At 42.2% G+C, this 23,408-nt stretch overlaps 1 protein-coding gene and 2 long non-coding RNA genes across 4 annotated transcripts; 2 read left to right on the top strand and 1 right to left on the bottom strand.

The window, feature by feature from the left end:
* Nucleotides 1-277: 277 nt before the first annotated feature.
* LOC143519512 (uncharacterized) lies at nucleotides 278-3,323 on the top strand. The gene is made up of 4 exons (XR_013132448.1): nucleotides 278-763; nucleotides 912-1,930; nucleotides 2,114-2,187; nucleotides 2,868-3,323. It is a non-coding gene; the product is annotated as an uncharacterized LOC143519512 (long non-coding RNA).
* Nucleotides 3,324-3,996: 673 nt separating this feature from the next.
* Nucleotides 3,997-7,545, top strand: LOC143519511 (uncharacterized). Its single transcript, XR_013132447.1, has 5 exons — nucleotides 3,997-4,074; nucleotides 5,171-5,421; nucleotides 5,755-5,862; nucleotides 6,650-6,722; nucleotides 7,097-7,545. It is a non-coding gene; the product is annotated as an uncharacterized LOC143519511 (long non-coding RNA).
* On the bottom strand, nucleotides 7,378-22,112 carry LOC143519498 (matrilin-1-like). 2 transcript variants are annotated; one of them, XM_077012987.1, is made up of 14 exons: nucleotides 22,005-22,112; nucleotides 21,333-21,468; nucleotides 20,607-20,735; nucleotides 19,900-20,472; nucleotides 19,494-19,616; nucleotides 18,435-18,848; nucleotides 15,900-16,022; nucleotides 15,551-15,670; nucleotides 14,546-14,668; nucleotides 14,222-14,344; nucleotides 10,352-10,744; nucleotides 10,035-10,193; nucleotides 9,099-9,186; nucleotides 7,378-7,807 (listed from the first exon to the last, which is right to left on the bottom strand). In XM_077012987.1, the coding sequence occupies exons 3-14, from the start codon at nucleotides 20,728-20,730 to the stop codon at nucleotides 7,753-7,755; spliced, it is 2,418 nt and encodes an 805-aa protein (XP_076869102.1). In that variant the 5' UTR covers nucleotides 20,731-20,735; nucleotides 21,333-21,468; nucleotides 22,005-22,112; the 3' UTR covers nucleotides 7,378-7,752. The 2 variants fall into 2 exon arrangements, with proteins under 2 accessions (XP_076869102.1, XP_076869104.1); XM_077012989.1 differs by lacking the exon at nucleotides 22,005-22,112 and adding an exon at nucleotides 21,705-21,799 and having other exon boundaries at nucleotides 18,435-18,557.
* Between the last annotated feature and the right edge of the window lie 1,296 nt (nucleotides 22,113-23,408).

Raw genomic sequence — 23,408 nt, 5'->3', positions numbered from 1 at the left:
CTAGTTTATCTTGATTATTCCGACGACAGAATGGCACTTCTCTTAATGAAACGACTGAGTTGTTGTGAGGTGAAGGACCGCTGGCCATGTTGAGCAGATTATTTTCCCTACGTTACGTCTGACGTAAGCACGTAAGGGCACGCCCTCCCGGAACACATATTGCATTGCAGCGCCTACACTTTAGAAAAAAAACATTTAACATGAGAGTCTACGAGAGCAGTCGGGGCGATTTACAGTTAGACTCAAACCGCCCCAAAAGGGGCGGTACTACAGAGAACGCACCTCAACGCTGATTGGACAATGGCATTCAGAGGCAAGAGACGCTGTCCAGAACAGACGTAACTAGTTAAATACGGTGATGGAATGTGTGAGAAATAAAAACTTCCTTTTCATCGTTTCGTGGTGCGTCGCCCAATGGCCCTAATGAACAAAGCGGCCGTGTGTGTGATAATCGTGTGGTCTCTCTCTCAGAGCGATCCCTGCACACTGTGGCCCGCTGTCGGCAGGAGTCTGTGAGCTCTGTGGAGGAAGACGACTACGACACGCTGGCCGATATCGACTCTGACAAAAACATCATCCGCACCAAGACGGGGAGGAGGCGCATCCCCCAGTTCTACTCAAACTACAGAGAAAAGAAAACATACCTTTCTTTTTATATTGGTTAAATGTGTGTGTGTGTGTGTGTGGGGGACACCCCCCTTGCTGTCTCATCTCTGCAGAAGTATCTCTGTGTCTCTGACCTGGCCTACCAGATTTACTTTTGGTAACAAACATTTATCATTAGTGTCATTGTTATATTATTTTATCATACAATTATTATCATATTGAGCTATGTACATTTAAATCAATGGTGGTTTAAATTCATGTACACTCAGTCTGTATTTCTATCTTCTTGCATGCCTCCACCCAAGACGATTGGAGACAGGCACCTGCAGGCACCTGGGGGATGGTCTGGCTTGCCGGTGGAGGCGCTGATGCCGGGGTTGGATGAGCCGTTGCCACGGGGGGTCGTGCTGATGCTGGCCCGCCTGAGGCCCAACACCTGAGGCCCACTGCCTGCACCGAGGGGACTGAGGCTGCTTGGCCGGGGAACAGGAGCCTGGACTGTTGCTGTGGAACTGTGGAACCACCCTGCGACCACGGACTTGTGTTAACGGGCCGCCCAATGGAGGATGGGTTCCCTTTTGAGTCTTGGTCCTCCCGAGGTTTCTTCCTAATCCCCTCCATCATAGGGAGTTTTTCCTTGCCACTGTTGCCTTTGGCTTGCTCATTAGGGATCTGGACCCATACGATTGTAAAGCTGCTTTGTGACAACGTGTGTTGTGAAAAGCGCTATATAAATAAATTTGACTTGACTAATAAAATAATACACAACCACGCTTAAACACTTGTAAACTAGGCACTTTTATTCTGGTACTTGTGATGACTGTGCATGTGTGCGCACCTGAGTGTGTGTGTGGTGTGTGTGTGTGTGTGTGTGTGTGTGTGTGTGTGTGTGTGTGTGTGTGTGTGTGTGTGTGTGTGTGTGTGTGTGTGTGCTCTCTCCCCTGCAGGAACATTGCCACTATTGCCGTGTTCTACGCCCTGCCAGTGATCCAGCTGGTCATCACGTATCAGACAGTGTGTGTTCTCCACTGTACACTGTCATCCGCAGCTCTAGTGTTTGTCGGTCATGCCTTCCGCCTCCCATCTGTATAACACAGTCTACAGTCAGACAAATGTGCTGAGAGGAGCTGAGAGGAGCTGAGAGGTTCTGAGAGGAGCTGAGAGGTTCTGAGAGGAGCTGAGAGGTACTGAGAGGAGCTGAGAGGTACTGAGAGGTTCTGAGAGGAGCTGAGAGGTTCTGAGAGGTACTGAGACGTGCTGAGAGGTGCTGAGACGTGCTGAGAGGAGCTGAGAGGTGCTGAGAAGAGCTGAGAGAAGCTGAAAGGTACTGAGAGGATGTACAGGAACAGGTTTTCCTCTCCTTAGACATTTGGACTGTGACATTAGGACCTTGGTAATTACAGCATCAGAGTAGCATCAGATGTAAACATGGCATCACAGTCCAGACACGATGTTTTGAAGATGAGTGCTGACCCCACTCTGTTATTCTCTTTTGTGTGTTTATTAGGTTGTAAATGTGACGGGTAACCAAGACATCTGCTACTACAACTTCCTCTGTGCCCACCCACTAGGGGCTCTGAGGTATGAAAGAAATCTGCTGCTTTAAGATCCACCTTTGTTACATTAAACCACCTGTTTTATAATGAGCATCTTGGAGTCTTCTTAATTTTGTATGTACCAATAAACATTAATTGACCTTCTTCCAAAGGTAGTTTATGGCTGATCTTTAACTTAATATGAGCATCTCTTTACTCTGCACCTGACGGCGCCAGCTAACAAAAAGGAAAATAACTAATTTTACGCTTTCCGTTAACGAGTTCTTTTGCCGTTTTGGGGTGCCTGAGTCGCTTCATAGTGATCAAGGAAGGAACTTTGAGTCAGAGGTAATGAAAGAGGTCTGCCGTTTACTAGGCATAAAAAAGACTCGGACTACACCGCTCCACCTGCAGTGTGATGGCCTCATGGAGCGTTTTAATCATACTCTGGCGGGTCAACTGGCGATCATCACCGACAAAAAGCAGAAAGACTGGGACAGGCATTTGCCGGTGGTACTTTTGGCTTGTAGGTCAGCTGTCCAGGAATCCTCGGGCTTCACTCCGGCCATGCTGATGCTCGGTAGAGAGCTCCGAACACCCGTGTGCTTAGCTTTTGGGGACCCCGACCCTGACTTGAATAGTTCGCTGCCTGTTTATGTTAAAGACTTGAAACAATCACTTGCCACTGTTTATGGGCTGACTCGTAAATATTTCTCTTGCTTGCAGTAAACAGAAGAGGGTATATGACGAGAAATGTTTCGGTGAGGTGTTCACGGTGGGCACGGAGGTGTGGCTGTACAACCCGGTAAGAAAGAGAGGGCTGTGCCCAAAGCTCCAGTCCGCCTGAGTGGGTCCGTGTACGGTGCTGACGAGATTAGGTGAGGTGGTGTACCGCATACGGTGGAACAGCGCAAGTTGGTGGTGCACTGCGACCGCCTAGCGCCGTACAAGCCCAAACTGGCGAGTGGGAATTTGCAGGACGATGTGACGGTGCAGCCATCTCTTCGTGTCACACCAGACGTGAACGTGGATGACCATGTTATGCTTAGTTCTGATGTTAATGATGATGTTCTGTGTACAAATGTTCCTGAACCCGTTGTTGAGCCTAATGGTATGCCCGTTGATGTTAGTCCTGAGGTTAGACCTACTAGGAATAGGCGGCTACCGGGTCACTTGAATGACTTTGTGGTTTGGGGCTGGGGGGTCGCCGGGACGTCTGACCCTTAAGGGGGGGGGCTGTGTAGCGTGGGTCCGCTAGGGGGGTCGGTACTATTCCCATAATCCCTTTCGTGTCATATTTGGTCTCTAAGTTTAGTTTTATAATGTTGGTAATGTGCTTGTGATAAAATGTTATGTGATGAATGTTTCTGTACAATGTAAGCTGTTAACCGATGTATGTATAAGTGTTTTTAATGTTGCCTGTCAAACCTACCATCCCCGTGTGTACGTAGCCCACCCATTCGATACCCCGCACCCATGCATTGTATGTTGGAGTCTCTGTTCACAATCAGTACTCTTTGTTGTTGAAAAGAGAGGCTGCTTCTTAATAAAAAAAAAAGAGTAAGCAAACGTTCAGAATGCCTCGTTCCTTGAATAAACCCTCTGCACTACACGCTACCATATCTACAAGGCTTTGCACTGTTTACAGTCTCGCGCTTTCCGAGGTTTTTAAAAAGCAGTGGTTAAACATGGATACCTCGAATAAAGTAACAATTATGTCATGGCTGAAGGTGGCAGAAGCTATGAGTAATGAGCCCAACCCCGGGAAATCAAATACACCTGTTGAGCGTGAGGAGGATAATTTATCCACTGAAGCTAAGACCACGTGTTGTGAGATTCTCAGCAACGAGAGCATGAAACCAGCGTATCTCAGACGGCATTTGAGCACTAAACATGCTATGCTCTGCTAAACAGGCTCACCCCTCCCACTGAAGTAAGTTGTCATTATAACATATGTTTCTAATGAGTACAGTGTTTTTTGTTTTTTTGTTTTTTGGGGGTAGGTAGTGGTACGTGGAGGTTTCAGTTTGACAATTGGTCTAAAACGTTTGAGAACCACTGCATTAGACTAATGCAGCGTTTCTCAAAGTGTGGGGTGCGCCCATTGCAGGTGGGGCGCAAGCAATTGGAAGAAATGAACCTTTTTAAGCCTGTTGTTTTAATGCCTGTTCGTCTTGCATAAGCCCCGGATGTTTAAAATGTCTGCGGAACAACGTGAACCAGGGCTAGATTCGGCCCTTTAATGAATTTGTACCCCCCAGGTCAACAAATTACTAGTGCTGTCAATTCCAGGTGCCGCGATTAAAATTCCTCACCAGGACTTTGCTCAAGCTTGCTAGATTTCCTAATTGGCAATCCAGGTAAAATTAGTGGAATCAACAAAATCCAGGAAGCCTGAGCAAAATCCTGGTGAGGACTTTTAATCGCGGCACCTGGAATTGACAGCACTACAAATTACGTTTGCACAAAACGAAGTCTATACACACAAGGTTACCCAATACAGTTTTCTATACACACAAGGTTACCCAATACAGTTTTCTATACACACAAGGTTACCCAATACAGTTTTCTATACACACAAGGTTACCCAATAACAAAATTCTGGATAAGTCTTGTCTTATTTACAAATGCTTGCACACAGAATGTCAAATGAAAACCTAAGGTTCAAAACCTTAAATATCATATAAATTGCAAAGTTCTGCAAAAACAAATGCAGCTGAAAAGCTATTACTGTAATACACATTTGCACATACAGATTTAGCCCTTTAAAAAAAGGGACACTGAAGTGGTATTGGTGTTTTTTTTCCCCTTGTTCTTTGTAAGATGTTTGTTTTTCTACATTTGGAGACTGTTCTGGATAACTGTATATTGTTCTTATGTAAAACAGTGTTAGAAGATGGAAAATACAGTCTTATGGTTATATGTATGTTACTGAAAGGGTTAAAAGCTCCCGAGTTTGGTTGAAATGGACAGGACAAACACGTGCTCAATACACACTAACTTAGGTGAATCTGTCGGTTTTATTTTAGCTTCATTGATTGGCTATCTTGGCAAATTGACGCGCCTTCAGTTTTATTATTGGTTCCAGAGAGAGGGGGCGGGAAGGAGAGACGCCCACTTCTCCGACTGTTTGGGAGTTACGTCTCGACTTTATAATCCAGTTAGCATAAACGTTTTCTATCAGCTTTGTAATTTAGTAGCTTTCTAACTACGTTGTTACAGGATGTGTGTAACAAGAATATATTCTGTAGGTGAGACGAAAAGCTTTGATTTGAAAACCGTGAGTATATTTTTCTTACTAATTGCTTCAGCATTATTATATCTATTCCGTATTATTTAGGTAGCCATCATAGATGCCGACAAGTTCAGCTCGTATTATTCTTGTTCTTGAATGCCTGGCTAAAAAAACTGGCTAATTATTATATTTAGGACTGTATATTCGCCAGAGTAAAGGTTTAACACGAGACTAAACGGATTAGCCTCACGCGTTTTTCATGGTACTTTGAATGGTACTTTGATACTATCGTTCCGCCTGTACTTGTTTCTTAAGGTCGGACTGTCAATGAATTTACAGTGTGACTATGCTGCTGTTATTAATATTTATTTATTGCAGATCCCTTGGTGTAGTCGATTAAAAGCGAAATCATGAGCTGGCTGAGCTGCTGATAAAAGGCACAATCAGAACATGGCGTGTCAAGGTCAAGCTGCTCTCCCACGACAGGTACGACTGGCTTGCAAACAGCCAAATCCAAATTATAAAACCACAGTGGCTTTTGCTTATTCAAAATTTGTAAAATGGCCCACATGTCCTAAAGTGAAAGAAGCTCATTTTGAAATAATAAGATATATCCTGTAGCCATGTTTCTTGAAAGATTTAAATTTGATGTTGATTCATGTGCCTTTTGTAAATAAATGAATTTGTACTTTTCGCAAAATACCACATTCACTACGTTAAGCGGAGGGATAATAGGTTATCTGCTTTACGAATAAATTTAAATTGTATTATTCTTCAGTTGATTAAAAAGCTCAAAAACTGATAATCATCTCACACCAGATCTCTAGAAAAGTATTGTTCTAATCTCATTATATAACTTTGCTCCTCTGTTCTGTGTATGTATGTGTATATGCATGTGTGTATTTATTATTTTGTTAGGGTTTTTTTTTTTGTCTGCTGTTAATGTGTCATTATTTTGCCAGCATAAGTTCATTTAAAATTACATTGATTCTACAGGGCCTATGCTGACTTGTTTGCAAAGGTGCAGTCATTTTTCTGTAGATTTTATTGGCGAAATTCATTTGTTTGTTCGGCACTGCATTCTAGTGTTTCCTGTACATAGTACGTGTACGTGTCTGTAGCCTCTTTACATGCGTGCCACCTTCTCACAGGTGAATTGGCAAACGTGGTAGCATTCATGGGTAGCAGTAGGTAAATACTGCCAGGTGCAGTCCTGGAAAGTCATTTAAAGGCCCTTGAATATTGTGAACAGGTGTGGGTACCCTGTTTTCAGGTGCTGGTTAATACACAAGATTAGCACTTCATGGGAAGTTCTACGATGTCCACTCCTGCATTCATAGATCATCGTAAGTGCAACACATTTCTTCACATTATTTAGCATGACCGTTCATTATTTCAGGCCCTTTCCAGGGCGAATTTTTCTCACCTGTTGGACCTGTATGTGGTCTGAGCAGGGCTGGACATTCGCCAGAGTAATATGCTAGCAAGAGACTAGAGATCAGGCCACTCTGCCTCCTCTTCACTCTGCCTGCCCTGCTAGATACATGAACATGGAGCTTCTCAATCATTGTGGCCCTCTGAGAGGCGCAGAGCTTGTCTGTCTAGAATTACACTGAACTAATTCTATGACTATATAATTGCTCTACTTTTCTGTACCACTTCATCTCTTTAGGTACGATGCTTCTCAGGAGGCCTAAATGTTAAATGATTTCCCCCACAGGCGTGGCAGCAGGAGTGGGCTTGACTCAACAGAACTTTGTGCAGTCTGATGCATGCGGCTCTGAGCAATAGAGCCACTAAACATGGGAGTCTCGAGGGATGAGGGAGCCACCACCAACTCTGACTGGGGCGTTGCCATAGTAGATACTTAGCATCTCCTCTGTCAGTATGCTTAGTACAATGCAATATTTTATTTTTTGGGGGGGGGGGGGGGGGGGGTTGTTGCTTGTGCTCACAACACTGCCACTGCTAACTTTTTTTTTTTTTTTTTTTCTCATCAGATATTTATTTTAAATGCATGACCAGTTGCCATCTAAAATATAGTGTCTTCTCTTGTATGTAATGTAATAAACTTATTATAGATTCCAGTGGCTGATTAAACTGAATTAGTTATTTTATGATATTGCATTATTTTTATCTTTTTGTCTATATAAACTTTTGCCACCAGCATTTCAAAAACCGTTATCTGTCTTTGTGAATTTAATACTGTATGCTTTATTAGCAAAAATATTAAAAGCACTGAGGTATTAAAGAACTAGGAATTCACATTGTCTGTAATTGTTAAATCCTTGGCTTAATGAAGTATTCATTTTTACTGAATAAAAGATTATGATACAATAGTGTGCATCCAGGTTAAATAGGAAGACCTCTTGAATTTCACTTGTGCCTTCGGCTTTCTAGTACTTCAATCCTTTTTGTCACATCTTCTAGTGTTCGCTGGTTAAGGAAACCATATTCAACATGAGGAAAAGAACATTCTTTGATGTGTATTATAGCAGGAGCATAAAGTGCATGTATTCAACATTAGTTTCATGTTTTCTCTTATTAAAAATGTCTGATTGGACTAATCAAAACCCTGAATTAGTTTGCTGTATCAAATACTAAACATCTACTCCATTCAAAGAGGAGAAAACACATGAGTTGATGAGTCGTACGTATTCTAGATCTAGAATACAAGATGTGCTGTGCATCCTTGCATCTGACAATCGCAATGCCTGAATACGTGGTATAAATCCCTCTAAAGTTTCTTCCTACCAGATTGAGGGCCAATTTCCCAGACCCAAATAAATTTTAGTCTAAACTATTTCTAGTGGTGATTCACCATTGGCACTACAATTTTGTCCAAGACTACGCTTGTAGCCCACAGAGAGGCTGAAGTGGAGTCTGCCTGCTTTAATCTGAAGTTACAGTGACACTGGATGAACCAAATAAGAATCAGCAGCCGTTATAGATGGGCCTGTACTTGCACCCCCACCCCCCTGCGGAGGTTGGAGGCACCCAGCTGGCGCGAGTACCCTTCACGCCGCGTCGGAAGAATGCGAGCTAGTTTCACTGGCAGCTTGGCAGGCCTGGGCCTCCATGTTTCACAAACGGTACAGTGTACACTGAAATTACTCATTTTCGCTCTTGGCTTTCCCCCACCACAGTTAATCTTCAACTTATCTGATCAGAAGACTTTGTCAGTCTATTAATGCACTTTTAAGCTAACTGAAAAATTTTTCTGACCCTGAGAATGTTTTTTTTCCCATTGGGGTGACCTTCAGGGGCTATGGTGGTGTCTTTGATACATCTATACTTGGGTGTGTTAAATTCTTGAAAAGACGTATTTTACGTTTTCCCTTACTGTAGTCTTAAGTGGACTGTTTTTTGAGACGTTGCTAAATTACTACTTATTTAATGAATATTTCCTGCTTATTTAATAAATGTACAAAATAGTACATGATGTATATTATGTAATAAATAATGGCACAAAATAAGGGCAGCCATTTGCTATTTTGTGCATGAACTAAATATCCACTCAGATGCAACTGTGTAGAAAGACCTGGAATACTTGTATAATATGGATGTATATTCCTTCCTCGTATAGCCAAGCATACGCACATTAAAATTAAAACATGTTTCTTTTCAAATTCAGTGTGGAGCCATATTGCAAAACCAATACAAGTTGCCCAACTGTACCAATACTTACAGAGTGTACTGTGTATGTAAAATTGAGGATATGTTTTTCTGTGATCTTCTTCAGGGCGTCAGATGCCTGACTCTGGAATGATTTCAACCTCTCGCAGCTGCACTGGTCCTCAGGTGGTTGGACTAGAAGATAAATGGAACAGTAATACAGAGAGCAAATAGCAACATTTCTTTATAGAGGATGTAAAGTGGCACTCTTTCTAAACAGTCATCAAGGCAAATCTTTTCAATTTGAACTGTACTGGTTTGAACTGTACTTCTTTTACCAAGACGGTCCATTTGAGCAGTTATTGTTATTAGTGTATTTAATCCTTTTTGAACAAGAAAAAACTGAATGTGTTTTGTATATTTCTGCTGACTGATGTAATGTAATGCAAGTCATTTTCACTGCTGAATTAATTCTGCTCAGAGCCAGCAGGGAGCACCCAAATGCTACGATCATCTGCCTGGAGATGCAATTGCTCCGAGGCCTGCAACCCCAGTCCTGGAAGACCACAGCACTACAGAGTTCACCGTTTCTGCAGAATCTTGATTTACCACAGTTGCTTGATTTCAGTGGCTGGGTGTGCAGGAACGCCCCCGAAAGCATGGACATTTACACCCCTACAGTAAAGGGTGAAGTGTACAGCGTCCATCATAAACTGCAGGCTCTCATTTGTAACATCTAGGTGGTGGAGCACACCATAAGGAATACTTAACTATAGTGGATCTCCAGCATTACACAAGGCAGCACAAAGTGATTTCAGATCACCTCTATTTGGCATGCATTATCATAAAAATGTCCACTGTCCAAATATACAATACATGAGTAAGCTTTAAATGTTACTGTGGGCTTATGTAAAGCACAAGCTCAATGTGCAGAAAAAAAACTAGCCGGTTTACACCTGGACTCCAACCCACTTATACCCAGGCAGCTGATGGTTCCTGGCTCTGGGTGTCCAGGTGTTGTGTGGTGCAGGCTGCTTCATTACCTTCACATGATTCAAACCGGCTCTTCAGCTTCTCAGCAATCTGCTCCATGTGTCGGAAATCCTGGGCGTAGTAGAGGTGCTTCTCTTCTGGCTGTGAGGCCATCACTCTGAGTTCCTCTTCCAGTGCCTTCCCCACACCCACAGCGTAGATACGTATGCCTAGACGTGGCGGTACGGCAAAGCTTGTGCAGTAAATTGGAAATTCAGTGTGTGCTATACAGTGCAACTTTTATGGTTGCCAAGTTGAATGTGAGATTAGCAGCTTTGAAATATGACTACGATAGGAAGCTAATATTAATAAATGTAAACGTAAGTACCCTCTGATTTGGCCATGGAGGCCCATGTGGATACATCATCCTGGGAGCGTCCATCTGTGAGGAGCACTGCAGTGCGGGACGCCCCCGTCCGGCTCTGGTGGAAGCTGTGCTGGACCAGGTGCTGCAGGGCGGTGCCGGTCCTGGAGCCCCGCCCCATGTAGCGGGTGGCTGCTACAGCTCTCTGCACCTCCTTTATACTACTGTACTGGCCCAGGGTGAACTCAGTCTGCACACTGGTGGAGAACTGCAGGAGGCCCACACGCGTCCCCTCCGGCAACGCCCCTACCAGGCCCATCACAAACCGCTTCACCAACTCAAAGTTATCCATGCCCACGCTTCTGGAGCCATCAATCACAAACATGAGATCCATAGCTTGGTCCACACAGTCAGACTCTGAGGAAGCAGAGAAGAGGCTCTATGAAATTCGTTTTTGGTTTTTGACTGATCAGATCAAATGAAGACAAAATTCACACCGCCTCTCTACAATTAACTAAATCAAATGAAAAAATGAAAGAATAATTCATGGAAAATCTACTTAGTGACAAGCACTTCTCTCTGAGTAGGTTTTCCCATTCACTAAGCACTATTAACAACCTTTAGTGAGAATGTATATGAGGGTTGAGTTATTTTATTAATGTAAATGTATGAGTATTAAGAGTTATTTCATTAAAATAACTGTCCCTTCAAGCCAGTGTACCACTGACATATGAACACTGAATGGAAGCTTCATAGGGGCTTGTGGGAGCAGTGCAAGATGTGAGAGAAGTCGAGACTATTTTGTGCTTTTGCAGGTTTTGCTATCCTCTGCTAGAGTGTAGCCATCAAAACACACACACACACACACACACACGCGAGCCAGGCTCACTGATACACTGATGATCACAGCCATGATTCAGTCTGACATACACTACCGTTTAAAAGTTTGGGGTCACCTAGACAATTTTGTGTTTTCCCTGTAATCTCATACTTTTATTTATCAAATGAGTTGCAAAATGAATAGAAATATAGTCCAGACATTGACAAGGTAGAAATAATGTTTTTTTTTTTTTTTTGGAAATAATTTTCTACTTTAAACTTTGCTTTCGTCAAAGAATGCTCCCTTAGCAGCAATTACAGCATTGCAGACCTTTGGCTTTCTAGCTGTTAATTTGCTGAGGTAATCTGGAGAAATTTCACCCCATGCTTCCAGAAGCCGCTCCCACAAGTTTGATTGGGTTAATGGGCACTTTTTTCGTACCATACGGTCAAGCTGCTCCCACAACAGCTTAAATGAGGTTGAGATTTGGTGACTGTGCTGGCCACTCCATTACCGATAAAACACCAGCTGCCTGCTTCTTCTCTAAATTGTTTGTGCATAATTTGGAGGTGTGCTTTGGGTCATTGTCCTGTTGCAGGATGAAATTGGCTCCAATCAAGCGCTGTCCACAGGGTATGGCATGGTGTTGCAAAATGGAGTGATAGCCTTCCTTATTCAAAATCCCTTTTACCTTGTTCAAATCTCCCACTTTACCAGCACCAAAGCAACCCCAGACCATCACATTACCTCCACCATGTTTGACAGATGGTGTCAGGCACTCTTCCAGCATCTTTTCAGTTGTTCTGCATCTCACAAATGTTCGTCTGTGTGATCCAAACACCTCAAACTTTGATTTGTCTGTCCATAACACTTTTTTCCAATCTTCCTCTATCCAATGTCTGTGTTCTTTTGCCCATATTAATCTTTTTCTTTTATTAGCCAGTCTCAGATATGGCTTTTTCTTTGCCACTCTGCCCTGAAGGCCAGCATCCCGGAGTCGCCTCTTCACTGTAGACGTTGACACTGGCGTTTTGCCGGTACTATTTAATGAAGCTGCCAGTTGAGGACCTGTGAGGCGTCGATTTCTCAAACTGGAGACTCTAATGTACTTGTCTTCTTGCTCAGTTGTGCAGCGGGGCCTTCCACTTCTCCTTCTACTCTGGTTAGAGCCTGTCTGTGCTCTCCTCTGAAGGGAGTAGTACACACCATTGTAGGAAATCTTCAGTTTCTTGGCAATGTCTCGCATGGAATAGGCTTCATTTCTCAGAACAAGAATAGACTGTCGAGTTTCAATTGAAAGTTGTTTTTTTTCTGGCCATTTTGTGAGTTTAATCGAACCAACAATTGTAATGCTCCAGATTCTCTGGAGCTAGCTCAAAGGAAGGTCAGTTTTATAGCTTCTCTAATCAGCAAAACTCTTTTCAGCTGTGCTAACCTACTTGCACAAGGGTTTTCTAAATATCCAATAGCCTCCTTACAGAGTTAGCAAACACAATGTACCACTAGAACACTGGAGTGATGGTTGTTGGAAATGGGTCTCCATTCATCTATGTAGATATTGCATTAAAACCAGATGTTTACAGCTAGAATAGTGATTTACCACATTAATAATGTATAGAGTGCATAATAATGTTGATGCATTTAATGTTAGCTAAATTGAAAAAAAAAACTGCTTTTCTTTCAAAAATAAGAACATAAGTGACCCCAAACTTTTGAACGGTAGTGTATATCCATACATGAGAGATTAAAACACACACACACACACACACACACACACTGACTTCATGTAGGACATAGCCACTCTCCAGTGTTTCTTAGATAAGCAGAGACAGAATACCTTTGGAGTTGGAGTACATAAATAACACATCGCCACACCTTACTGACTTATCTTACTGACTGATGGACATACTTCTGAAAATATTAATCAAGAGAATGCATTTTATCTCTCATCAGCTCAGGTGTAATAAAGTCAAGACATCTCAGGACAATGAATGATGTAAACAGAAGCAGACAACATGGTGTCTCTTAGAAACAAATATACTGTATATGATTCTGTAAAGAGCTGGACAGTGAGACAATGTTCATTATTTTAGGGCAAAAAGGGAAATTTGCTTGCTGCCCTCACACAACCTGAGCTTCCCCATGTGTGGAAATAAAGGAGTGACTTCCCTAACAAACATATGCAGGCATCTCCTCTGATCAGAGTAGCAGAATTTAACAAGCACCAGACATAGCAGCTCAATAACATGATGCACCAAACATATGAAAACAAAGTATAAGTGTCAAAAAGCATCTGAGCTTAAGGAGGTTACCTGCATGATCATTTTGAGCCTGCAACATTTCTGACCTTTTTTTAATGCATGATGCAGACTGAATGGATTGTCAGGGGGAGAGAGGGAAAGAGAGAAAGAGAAAACATTCTGTGGCACAAGAACCATCCTTCATTAAAGGGACTGAGCTGGCAAGAAGCTCTGTGCTGATTGGCTCTTGTCAGTAGTTGGGAGAGATGCTTTCTTCTGTTCTGACTGTAATTTGGTGCCAAGTGTTGCTCTCCTAGAAATACTTATGGAGGTCCAAAGCACAAACAAACTATTGACTTAAGACTTTTTGTGTGACTTTTTTTTTTTTTTTTGCCATATTTTGTCAATTGTGATTTTTACACCCCAATCGAAATTTGTCCTCCGCTTTTAACCCATCTGTGCAGTCAGAACACACACACACACTAGTGATTACTAGGGGGCTGTGGATCACACGTGCCCAGAGCGGTGGGCAGCCCTAGCCCGGCGCCCGGGGAGCAGTTGGGGTTAGGTGCCTTGCTCAAGGACACCTCAGTCATGGCCTGTCTGGGAATCGAACCCACGACCCTCCGGTCACAAGTCCAGTTCCCTAACCGCCAGGCCATGACTGCCCCTAACTCTGGCATGTTTTGCCATCTGGCCTCAAGATGAAGCATCTTCTACAGTGACACCTGAAAGAGTCTTCAGTGTTCACACACTTGTGTTGCTAGAAATACTCATTGAGGTCAAAAGCACAAACAAACTATTGACCAACTTAAGTAATTTCGTGTGACTTACTCTGGCATGTTTTGCCATCTGGCCTCAAGATGAATCCTCTTCTGCAGTGACACCTGAAAGAGTCTTCAGTGTTCACACACTCGTGTTCACAGCCGTGGTCTCCCACTCCACAGATGTCCACTCCTACCCAAAATCATTTATATTTATTCCCTATTCTCAGATGCTTTTACATATGCTCTTATCTCTCATACCTCTTAATGCCTGCCATATTACTTAATTTTTTTATCACAATTTTATAAAATATTTGTATTGTGTAACGTTAACAACAATGAAAAACTACCATTGTAGACTTTGTAAAACTACTGGTCATTTTATCTGACTTACTCTGGCATGTTTTGTCATCTGGCCTTAAGGTGAATCCTCTTCTACAGCGGCACACAAACGAGTCTTCAGTGTTCACACACTCGTGTTCACAGCCATGGGTTCCCATCCCACACAGGTCCACTCCTGAACACACAGACATTACTTCGTCCTCAGTATTGTCAGAAGATAGATTCTTCCTGAAGATTCCCTTCTGAGAAATCTACAGGGTGGGCCATTTATATGGATACACCTAAATAAAATGCGAATGGTTGGTGATATTAACTTCCTGTTTGTGGCACATTAGCATATGTGAGGGGGAAAACATTTCAAGATGGGTGGTGACAATGGTGGCCATTTTGAAGGCCATTTGAAGTGCTTACAGCTGTTGCATACACTTTATTTGAAATGAATTTTTTTTCCAGCAAAGCACAAAATGTCCTCTGTATTGTATTGTATTTGTAGCTTATAAAAAGAAAACTGTCAAATTGTAAAAATCTAAATAGTAAATTCTAATCTACATACCAAGAAAGACACTTAGATCAAACTGAAGCCAATAACTTCTAATTATACACCAAATAGGTTACATTAGAGATTTAGACAATTTCACCATTTGTATAGGTACAGGACAGCACAGGTACAATGGAATTCTTGTGTTTAGTGTATTTCTGTCAACTTTATAAAAAATTCTAATTACTGTACGTAACAAAGCAAGAAATAATTTTATGTTAACAAAACATTTACATTACATATATTCATTTGGCCATAATTTAATATAAAGCAACTGACAACTAAGGAAAAGTACAGTACAAGTACATGGATAAAGGAGTCAGCATGAAGTGTTATAATGAAGTACCATTAGACTCCAGCAGTCTAGTGAAACAAGACATGGGCTTAAGTACTGAAAAGCTCTGCAGATGTTTTTTTCTTAGTGAATCTCAGACAGTACGCAAATAAAGTTACTTAATTCAAGAATGACATTTCATGATTGAGCATCATGGATGACTTCAATGATTTTGTCTGACTTACTCTGGCATGTTTTCCCATCTTGTCTCAATGTGAATCCTCTTCTACAGCGGCACACAAACGAGTCTTCAGTGTTCACGCACTTTTGTTCACAGCCATGGGTTCCCATCCCACACAGGTCCACTATAAAAGGAAAAAGGAACTATATTGATTTTTTGCCAATACACTCTGCAAACTGTATTTATTTTTTTCTGCTCATTCAGTCACAGCTGGAGTGAGAGCAGAGACCATCTATTAAAAGTCCAACTTCCCCAAAAAGGAAGACTAGACAATTTCATATTTTAAAGAATGGTTATGAGATCTTATTATCTTAAAAATATCTGTATTGGCACCGGTTCCCTATGTGACTTACTCAGGCATGTCTTGCCATCTGCCCTTAAGGTAAACCCTTTTCTACAGCGACAACTGAACGAGTCTTCATCGTTCACACACTTGTGTTCGCAGCCATGGTCTCCCACTGCACAGGAGTCCAATTCTGTAAAGCATAGAGGCAGAGGCATTATCAGAGGACAGACTAAGCCGAAGGTCTGGGTCTGATTTACAGTGAGGCCCAACACATCTTCATGTTATAAGACACACAGGAAAATAGGAGACATCATATGAAATAGTTGTCAAATAGTTGGCAAGTTGGTATTATGGCAAGACAAATCATCCATGGAGGTGACTGACATGAGACAAAAATGAAGAACACTAATCACGGAAGCACAAGAACAAGCATGAAACACTAGGTCTGTTGGAGCAGCGGTGAGTCACACCACTCCAGACAAGAGCCAAGATGTAGACTGTGAAAAGGAGTCCCCGAGATAATCCAGCACATAGTAGCAGGACGCAAGGTGCTGGTGGAGAATGCATACACTGAGAGACAGCACTCAGGAGCAGGGATCATATACAAGAACATGTGCAAGCCATAGAAGCTGGACACCTCTCGGTTCTAATAGAAGGAACCACAAAGAGAGGAGGAGAACAACAAGGCTACACTGTAAAAAATTTCCATGTAAAATTACAGTAATTAACTGGCAGCAGTTTCACCAGTATTATGCCCTATTTTTACAGTACGCATACTGTAATTACAATTACAGCATAATACTGTAAACAAAATCTACACAATATTACTGTATTTTTTAAACCTACAGCAATTTACTGTTAATTTCTGTTACAGCTAATTTTTGTTTATTCATAATATTACTGAAGAACACTTAATTCTGTATTAATTGCATAAATGTCTTCTAGGACAGGTAACTGTAACTCTGTATACAAAAATAACAATTCAAAGGGCAGCGGTAGCTCAGTGGTTAAGATGTTGGTGTTGCAATCCAAAGGTCCCGAGTTCGAATCCAATCACTGCTGGGCCCCTGAGCAAGACCCTTAACCATCAATGGCTGGGTTTATATTTATGGCATTTGGCAGACGCCCTTAACCAGAACAACTTACGTTTTTATCTCATTTTTATACAAGCGAGTAATTGCGGGTTAAGGGCCTTGCTCAGGGGCACATCAGTCATGGCCTAAGGTCTGGGAACCGAACCCACGACCCTCCGGTCCCAAGACCAGTTCCCTAACCACCAGGCCATGACTGCCCTTATATAAAATTCTAGCCTAAGTATTTTCAAATTTTTTTTGTTAGCTTCGTACATTTAGCTAAAAACTTAGATTCGTTTTTCAGGTCCACGATGTAACTTTAAGCACCACAATGCAGTGTTACAACTGCTAAAACACTCAAGCAAGTAGAAAAAAATAGGGAAAAAACTCAGGATTTTCTAATCTCCCAGCAGCCATTGCTAATTACAGTTAATTACTGTGATTAGGAAATGCTCAAAAGGGGGCGCTCCAATTACAGTAAAGATACCCACAATGCTTATCAGTTCACAGCAACTTCCTGTATATGAAGTATACAGTAGTTTACTGTCAGATTTTCCCTGTGAATTTACATCAATTTGTTACAGTGTATGATCCCATGGGGCCTCCAGATCTGGGGAGATACCACACATTAGCAGATATTAGCAAACAGTATATAAGATGCGGTAAACAGCAGCAGTAATAAAAAATGGCAATCTTAAATTATGGAGACATTTAAAGGAGATGTCAGAAGATGAAGAAATACCAGCTACTGACAGAGGAGACAAAGAGGATGTGGAAGGCTAAGACCAAGGTTGTCCCAGAGGTGACAGGGGCACCTTAGGCTGTGGAAGTGTGAAGGTCCTTTGAAGGACTGTACACTGGTACAATTGCTCCAACAAACAGAAGTAATGACACAGCTTGGTATCTAGTGAGATGACTACAAGGACAAAGGTCTGATACCCACACGTCTCCTTAAAGCTGCTAAATGCCTTCAGTGTGATGATAAGTTCAGACACATTGAAACACTGTTAAGGGATGACTAGTGTGGAATCCCTTGGACTAGGCAAAGAACAAAAACTCAAAGTGTGGAAGAATTTACAGATTTTTTTTACTTAGAAATATTAGAAATGTTTAGGAAGCCGATTAGCCGATTGTCTTCGAGACATTCACGTGTAATGATATTTCTTTAATTACTCATCTGTAATTGATCATTGCAGTGTTCTTAGGCTGCTCATTTTGGCATCTAAATCTGCTGGCTGGCTAAATTTTGAAGAGCAAGGGCCATATTTGTTTTGCAATATCTGCAATCAGAGACTAGAGCACGGATTCATGCGTGCTGTGTGCATTAGATGTCATCCATCACTACTGTTGCATGTCAAATCAAATCAAATCAAATCAAAGTTTATTTGTATAGCGCTTTTCACAACACATGTTGTCACAAAGCAGCTTTACAAGGATTTACAAGGTTAACAATACTATGGGTCCAGAACCCTGTGTATGCATGTGTGTAGTATATGCTGTTATTATTTGTAAAAATAGATCACACTCACTTCTGCAGCTCTTGCCGTCTGCATGGAGTCTGAATCCTTTCCTGCAGCGGCACATGTAAGAATCTGAGGTGCTCACACAGTCATGTTCACAGCCATGATCCCCCAGATCACAGAAATCTATCTCTGACCGCACAGCACAAAACAAACACACAGTCAAAGACAACACACAAGGAATGATTAATGACATCAATGTATTCATGGTGATTCTGTCAAGCAGAAAGTGAGACAACACGCAGACAGACTGATGAGACGAGAGAGAGAGAGAGAGGGGGGGGGGGGTGGTGGGTGCACTGTGACATATCTTTCCATCTTCCTTCAGTTCAAATCCTGGTCTGCAGTGGCACTCATACGATTTCCCCACATTAACACACAGGTGATGGAAGTCGTACTCCGCCACGGCACATGGGTCGTCTTCTACAATCAGACCCACAATTACACTGACGTGTTCACACACCCATGCAGAGGTTCATCTGTTTTTACTTAGTGCTCACACACTGCAAGGATAATACAACAGCCAGCCAATGTAAGCGCAAGAGTGCATGCCGGATTATGATCTGCAAAACAGGTTGTAAAAGTTTGTGAGCGTGCACAGTGACGTGAGAGTGCACGTAGGCCAGTGCAAGTGTTGGCTGGCCTGTGAGAGTTTGATATCCACTATTGCACAGCTCAGACAATTCTGAGATTCACATCATACCTCATCATCATGTGCTTTTGCTTCAAAAAAGCAGCTGCATATATAAAAAAATGCATGCATGTGGGAGAAATAAAACATGACTTTACAGTAAAAAGGGGATTGAAAGTTATTCAAATGCTTCAATGTTTGCATGTGTGTTTCTCCTTTTTCTACAAGCTGAGATCTGGAACATAGTAGGAGATAAAGAGTCTCACACTCTTCAATCTGATATTGTGATATTCCCTTCAGGGTGGGATCTCACATCTGTGCGATGTTGAAAATGGGATCACACAGCACTGCACACAGTGTGCATACACGTGTGTGTCTGTGTGTGTGTGTGTGTCTGTGTGTGTGTGTACTACATGGGTTGAGAGGAGTCCACTCACCATTGCACGACTTCCCATCGGGCTGCAGGACAAAACCACTGCGGCAGTGACAGACGTAGGACACACGAGTGCTCACACACACATGTTCACATCGATGATCCACCACCAAACACAGGTCAACATCTATGCACATACATATGAAAACATATGAAAGTTAATGACATGTTAATGACAGGTGACCTCTTCTGCCCCCTCTGCTCACACCCTTATTTTGACTGTTTGCACTGTGATCCACAACAACACCCTCAATGAGACTGTTCAACATTGTTTATACAAAAATTATTAAATACATTGTGAAGTGTAGTATTATTTTGAGAGCATTATATATTAACTATTATATACTTTGGGTGAGGATGATTTTTGGGTGGTTGCAAAACCAATTCAGTCCCCTAGTAGTCTAACTGACCTGTACACAGTGTGGAGTTGAACACGGAGATAAGAGTGCCAATCTGCCTGAAACTGTCCACAAGGAACACGTGTTCGTTGTGTGGTTCGCTCCCGATCGATCTCAGCGTTGCCATGTCGACGCGGCCCACTCCCACAGCAAACACCTCGATCCCGGCCTGCCGCGTTAGCTCCGCCTCCTCCTCCACGCGGTCCTGCGGCCGCCCGTCCGTCACCACCACGGCCACGCGCGGCACTCCGAGCTCCGCTGGACGCGCCCCATGACCCGCAGAGAAAGCCTCCTCGCGAAGGAACTGCAAGGCCAGTCCGGTCATGGTGCCTGAGGCCATGTGCTCCATCCCACCGACCGCCTGTTGCACCAGCTCCTTGTTGAAGTAGGCATTGAAGAAGAACTCATTCTGCACCAGGCTGCCGTACTGTAGCAGGCCCACACGCGTCCGGTCCTCCCCCACATCCAGGAACTGCACCGTGTCTTTGATGAAGAGCTTCACCCTCTCGTAGTCATCAGGCCGGATGCTGCGGGAACTGTCAATCACAAAAACGAAATCCAGCATCTTCCCTTTACAGGGGCTGCCTGGAAAATGATAACCATAATTGTCACCGAGTTAGACACCATACAGAACATACATACGGTTAGCAAAGGAAGGTGAAGTCAGTGCAGGCTACAGCGTGTGTGTGTGTGTGTGTGTGTGTGTGTACAGGAAATACCTGGGAGCCGGGGCTTGCCTAATGTGCGTGTATGTCTCTTGGGCACATGTACATGTTGCTTGTTCTCAGCAGAACACACACAGCCGCGTAGCAAGAAGAGCAGAGAAAACACAGCGGCCCTCATTTCAGCTGGGCAATGAAACAGGTAGTCACAACTCAAGAAAACACAAAACATCTTTTTGAGTAAAACAAAATGAAGGTTACTGTGCTTCAACTGTGCCTCTCTCTTTTTCTCTCTCTATTTGTTTGTCTCTCGCTCATGTACACGTGCATTAATGAAGCTTTTGCCTACAGTAATGATCTGTGTCGAACCCAACAGTCATGTGCTTAACCTGGCTAATGTAATGCCATATTACAGATGATGTATGATGAAAAAGCCTTAAACTTTCTAAATGTAAATTAAATGCTAATTAATATTAATTAATAATTAATTAATATTAAAACGTTTGCACATTCATTTCACATTACCTCTTTTACAAGACTTTAAAAAGTAAAAAGCGTCAGTGTAGATTAACCTTAACAGGTAACATACATTGTGTGGTTAATATTAATGTGACAATATAGAGAACGCTACTGAGCAGTGTATATAGGCAGTCTGTGCAGAAAGTAATGTATTTTCACGATGGAAACCCCAGTTTTTTTTTAATAAACTGGAGGCAGATGTTCGCCTACATCGCACCAAAGACTCGTGTTAAAGGGTGTGATGTAAATTAAAATGACGCCTACCTGGATTTGAAGGTAATCCACGTAGTTTCGAGAGTGCTACTTGTAAGATTGAGCCGTTTAACACGACTTCATTCAGATGTTCTGCGCAGTTCGTTTCTTCTCCACCCCCAGTTCCACTTTTGCTTCTAAGGATTGTCTAAGGGCAATTTAGCGTTTACGTGTTACATTTATTAAAATAACTCGAAAAGCAGTCTTTCCCACAGATAGAACAGCACATTTAATCAGCAATGCAAAAAAAGCAACCTGCTCCCGACCATTTTTAATGGCTCAAATTTGTACAATATGTAATATATTTACTGTAAATATAAATATATAGCAGTACATATATTACAATATGTAATATATTTACTGCTACTAAATCATAAAAATTACCATGACATGTCATCAGAAATTAAGTAAACATGCTACATTTAAATGCTGGAATAGTACTACAGCCAGTGTGTTCTTTTCTCCAATTTAGGGTGACCAAACGTCCGTATTTCACGTCCTGTCCCGGTTTTTTTAGGAAATGAGGAAATGTCCTGGTTTTTAAAACTAATTGACAAACACTCAGATTATGGTCCAGAATCCATCGTGCTAATCTAGGCAATAGCTAATCAGGTTAGGAGTCAAATTCCTTTATTTGTGGTATACCCGCGCCCGTTCATTCCATTTTGTGGCTTTCTCCCTCACCTGTAAACATGGTCACCCCTAAAACCAGGAGGTCTAACTGGACCTTTTGAACCTAGCAAAATTCAGCAGGACTTTGTTCTGTTCTGGAACACGTTTGATCGGCTTGCGCTTCTCCTAATCTAAACAGATTAATTGGACAGAGCAGACGTCATTTCGAGTTGCAACTTGGTGACGAGGCTGAAGTTGGTTACTTATTCGCAGTTTGAGATTCGTTTGGTTACTTATTTGCAGCTCCGTATTCGGCGGCTGAAGTTGGTTACTTATTCAAAAAGGTAATGTTCACGATGCGTGTTTGCTGCGCACTTTGTTTAAAAGCGATAGATTAAACGTTACATTAAACGAGCGTAGGAGCAGACATTTAAGAGATTATTGTTTCCCATAGGCCTACTGATTTTGTGAATGTAGAAAATAAAAATATAATGAAAGCATTTCATTTGTAAGATGGTTTCTATTTCAAGTCGTTTCAATTGTATGCAGTTTGTACATGATGATTGAATTCGTCAACATTTCTAACGTAAGGAAACATATTCTTAGATTTGAAAACTAAAAACACAGAAATGCTGTTCTAGAACACAAATAATCGGAAGAAGAAATACCAGCACACAACATGGCATATTGAGCAGTGGGCACATAGGTGAACGCATTTTAAAGGGGCAGTTTCAGAGGATTATTGAAAGCCTTATTGATGGTGGGCCAGAGAAATAACAAATGCATCATGAAGAACAGGTCACTCCCTAAGAGAGGAACCTGATTTTAGCCTGATCCAACATCATTTTATACCTTAAATCTAACTGGAAACACGGCATATTGAGTATTTAAGTGCAGAGAGCGCACTGAAATGGTTCAGAGGGGCAATTTCAGAGGTGTGCTGTATGCCTATAAGGCGTCGGGCCAGACAAATAACACATGCATCATAGATAACTAGTTCCTATATGTATGAACAACCTAATTTTGGCCTGGCCCAGAATAATTTTATGCCTCAAATCTAACTGGAAACACGGCATATTGAGTAGTTAAGTGCACAGAGAGCGCACTGAAATGGTTCAGAGGGGCGATTTCAGAGGTGTGCTGTATGCCTATAATGCGTCGGGCCAGACAAAAAACACATGCATCATACATAACTAGTTCCTATATGTATGAGCAACCTGATTTTGGCCTGGCCCAGAATCATTTTATGCCTCAAATCTAACTGGAAACATGGCATATTGAGTAGTTAAGTGCACAGGTGAAATGGGTCAGAGGGCCAAGTTCAGAGGCCTGCTGTATGCCTGTAATGTCTTGGGCCAGGCAAAACTCAATTTTATCATACATAACTAGTTCCCATATGTATGAGGAACCTGGTTTTGGCCTGGCACAGAATCATTTTAGCCCTCAAATCTAACTGGAAACATGGCATATTGGGTA

This window comes from Brachyhypopomus gauderio, chromosome 7, assembly GCF_052324685.1.
Source record: "Brachyhypopomus gauderio isolate BG-103 chromosome 7, BGAUD_0.2, whole genome shotgun sequence".
NCBI classification, from domain to species: domain Eukaryota; kingdom Metazoa; phylum Chordata; class Actinopteri; order Gymnotiformes; family Hypopomidae; genus Brachyhypopomus; species Brachyhypopomus gauderio.
The sequence above is the reverse complement of the archived record's forward strand: the minus strand, read 5'-3'. Positions and strand labels throughout refer to the sequence as shown.

Bases quoted from the DNA above. Each gene is read 5' to 3' on its own strand.
- LOC143519498 (XM_077012987.1), bottom strand. From the start codon at position 20,730: ATGAGGGCCGCTGTGTTTTCTCTGCTCTTCTTGCTACGCGGCTGTGTG. The intron at 18,849-19,493 runs GTGAGTGGACTC...GTCTGATTGTAG, and splicing joins CGATGGGAAGTCGTGCAATG to AAGACGACCCATGTGCCGTG. The intron at 10,194-10,351 runs GTACTTACGTTT...CGCCACGTCTAG, and splicing joins CTCCATGGCCAAATCAGAGG to GCATACGTATCTACGCTGTG.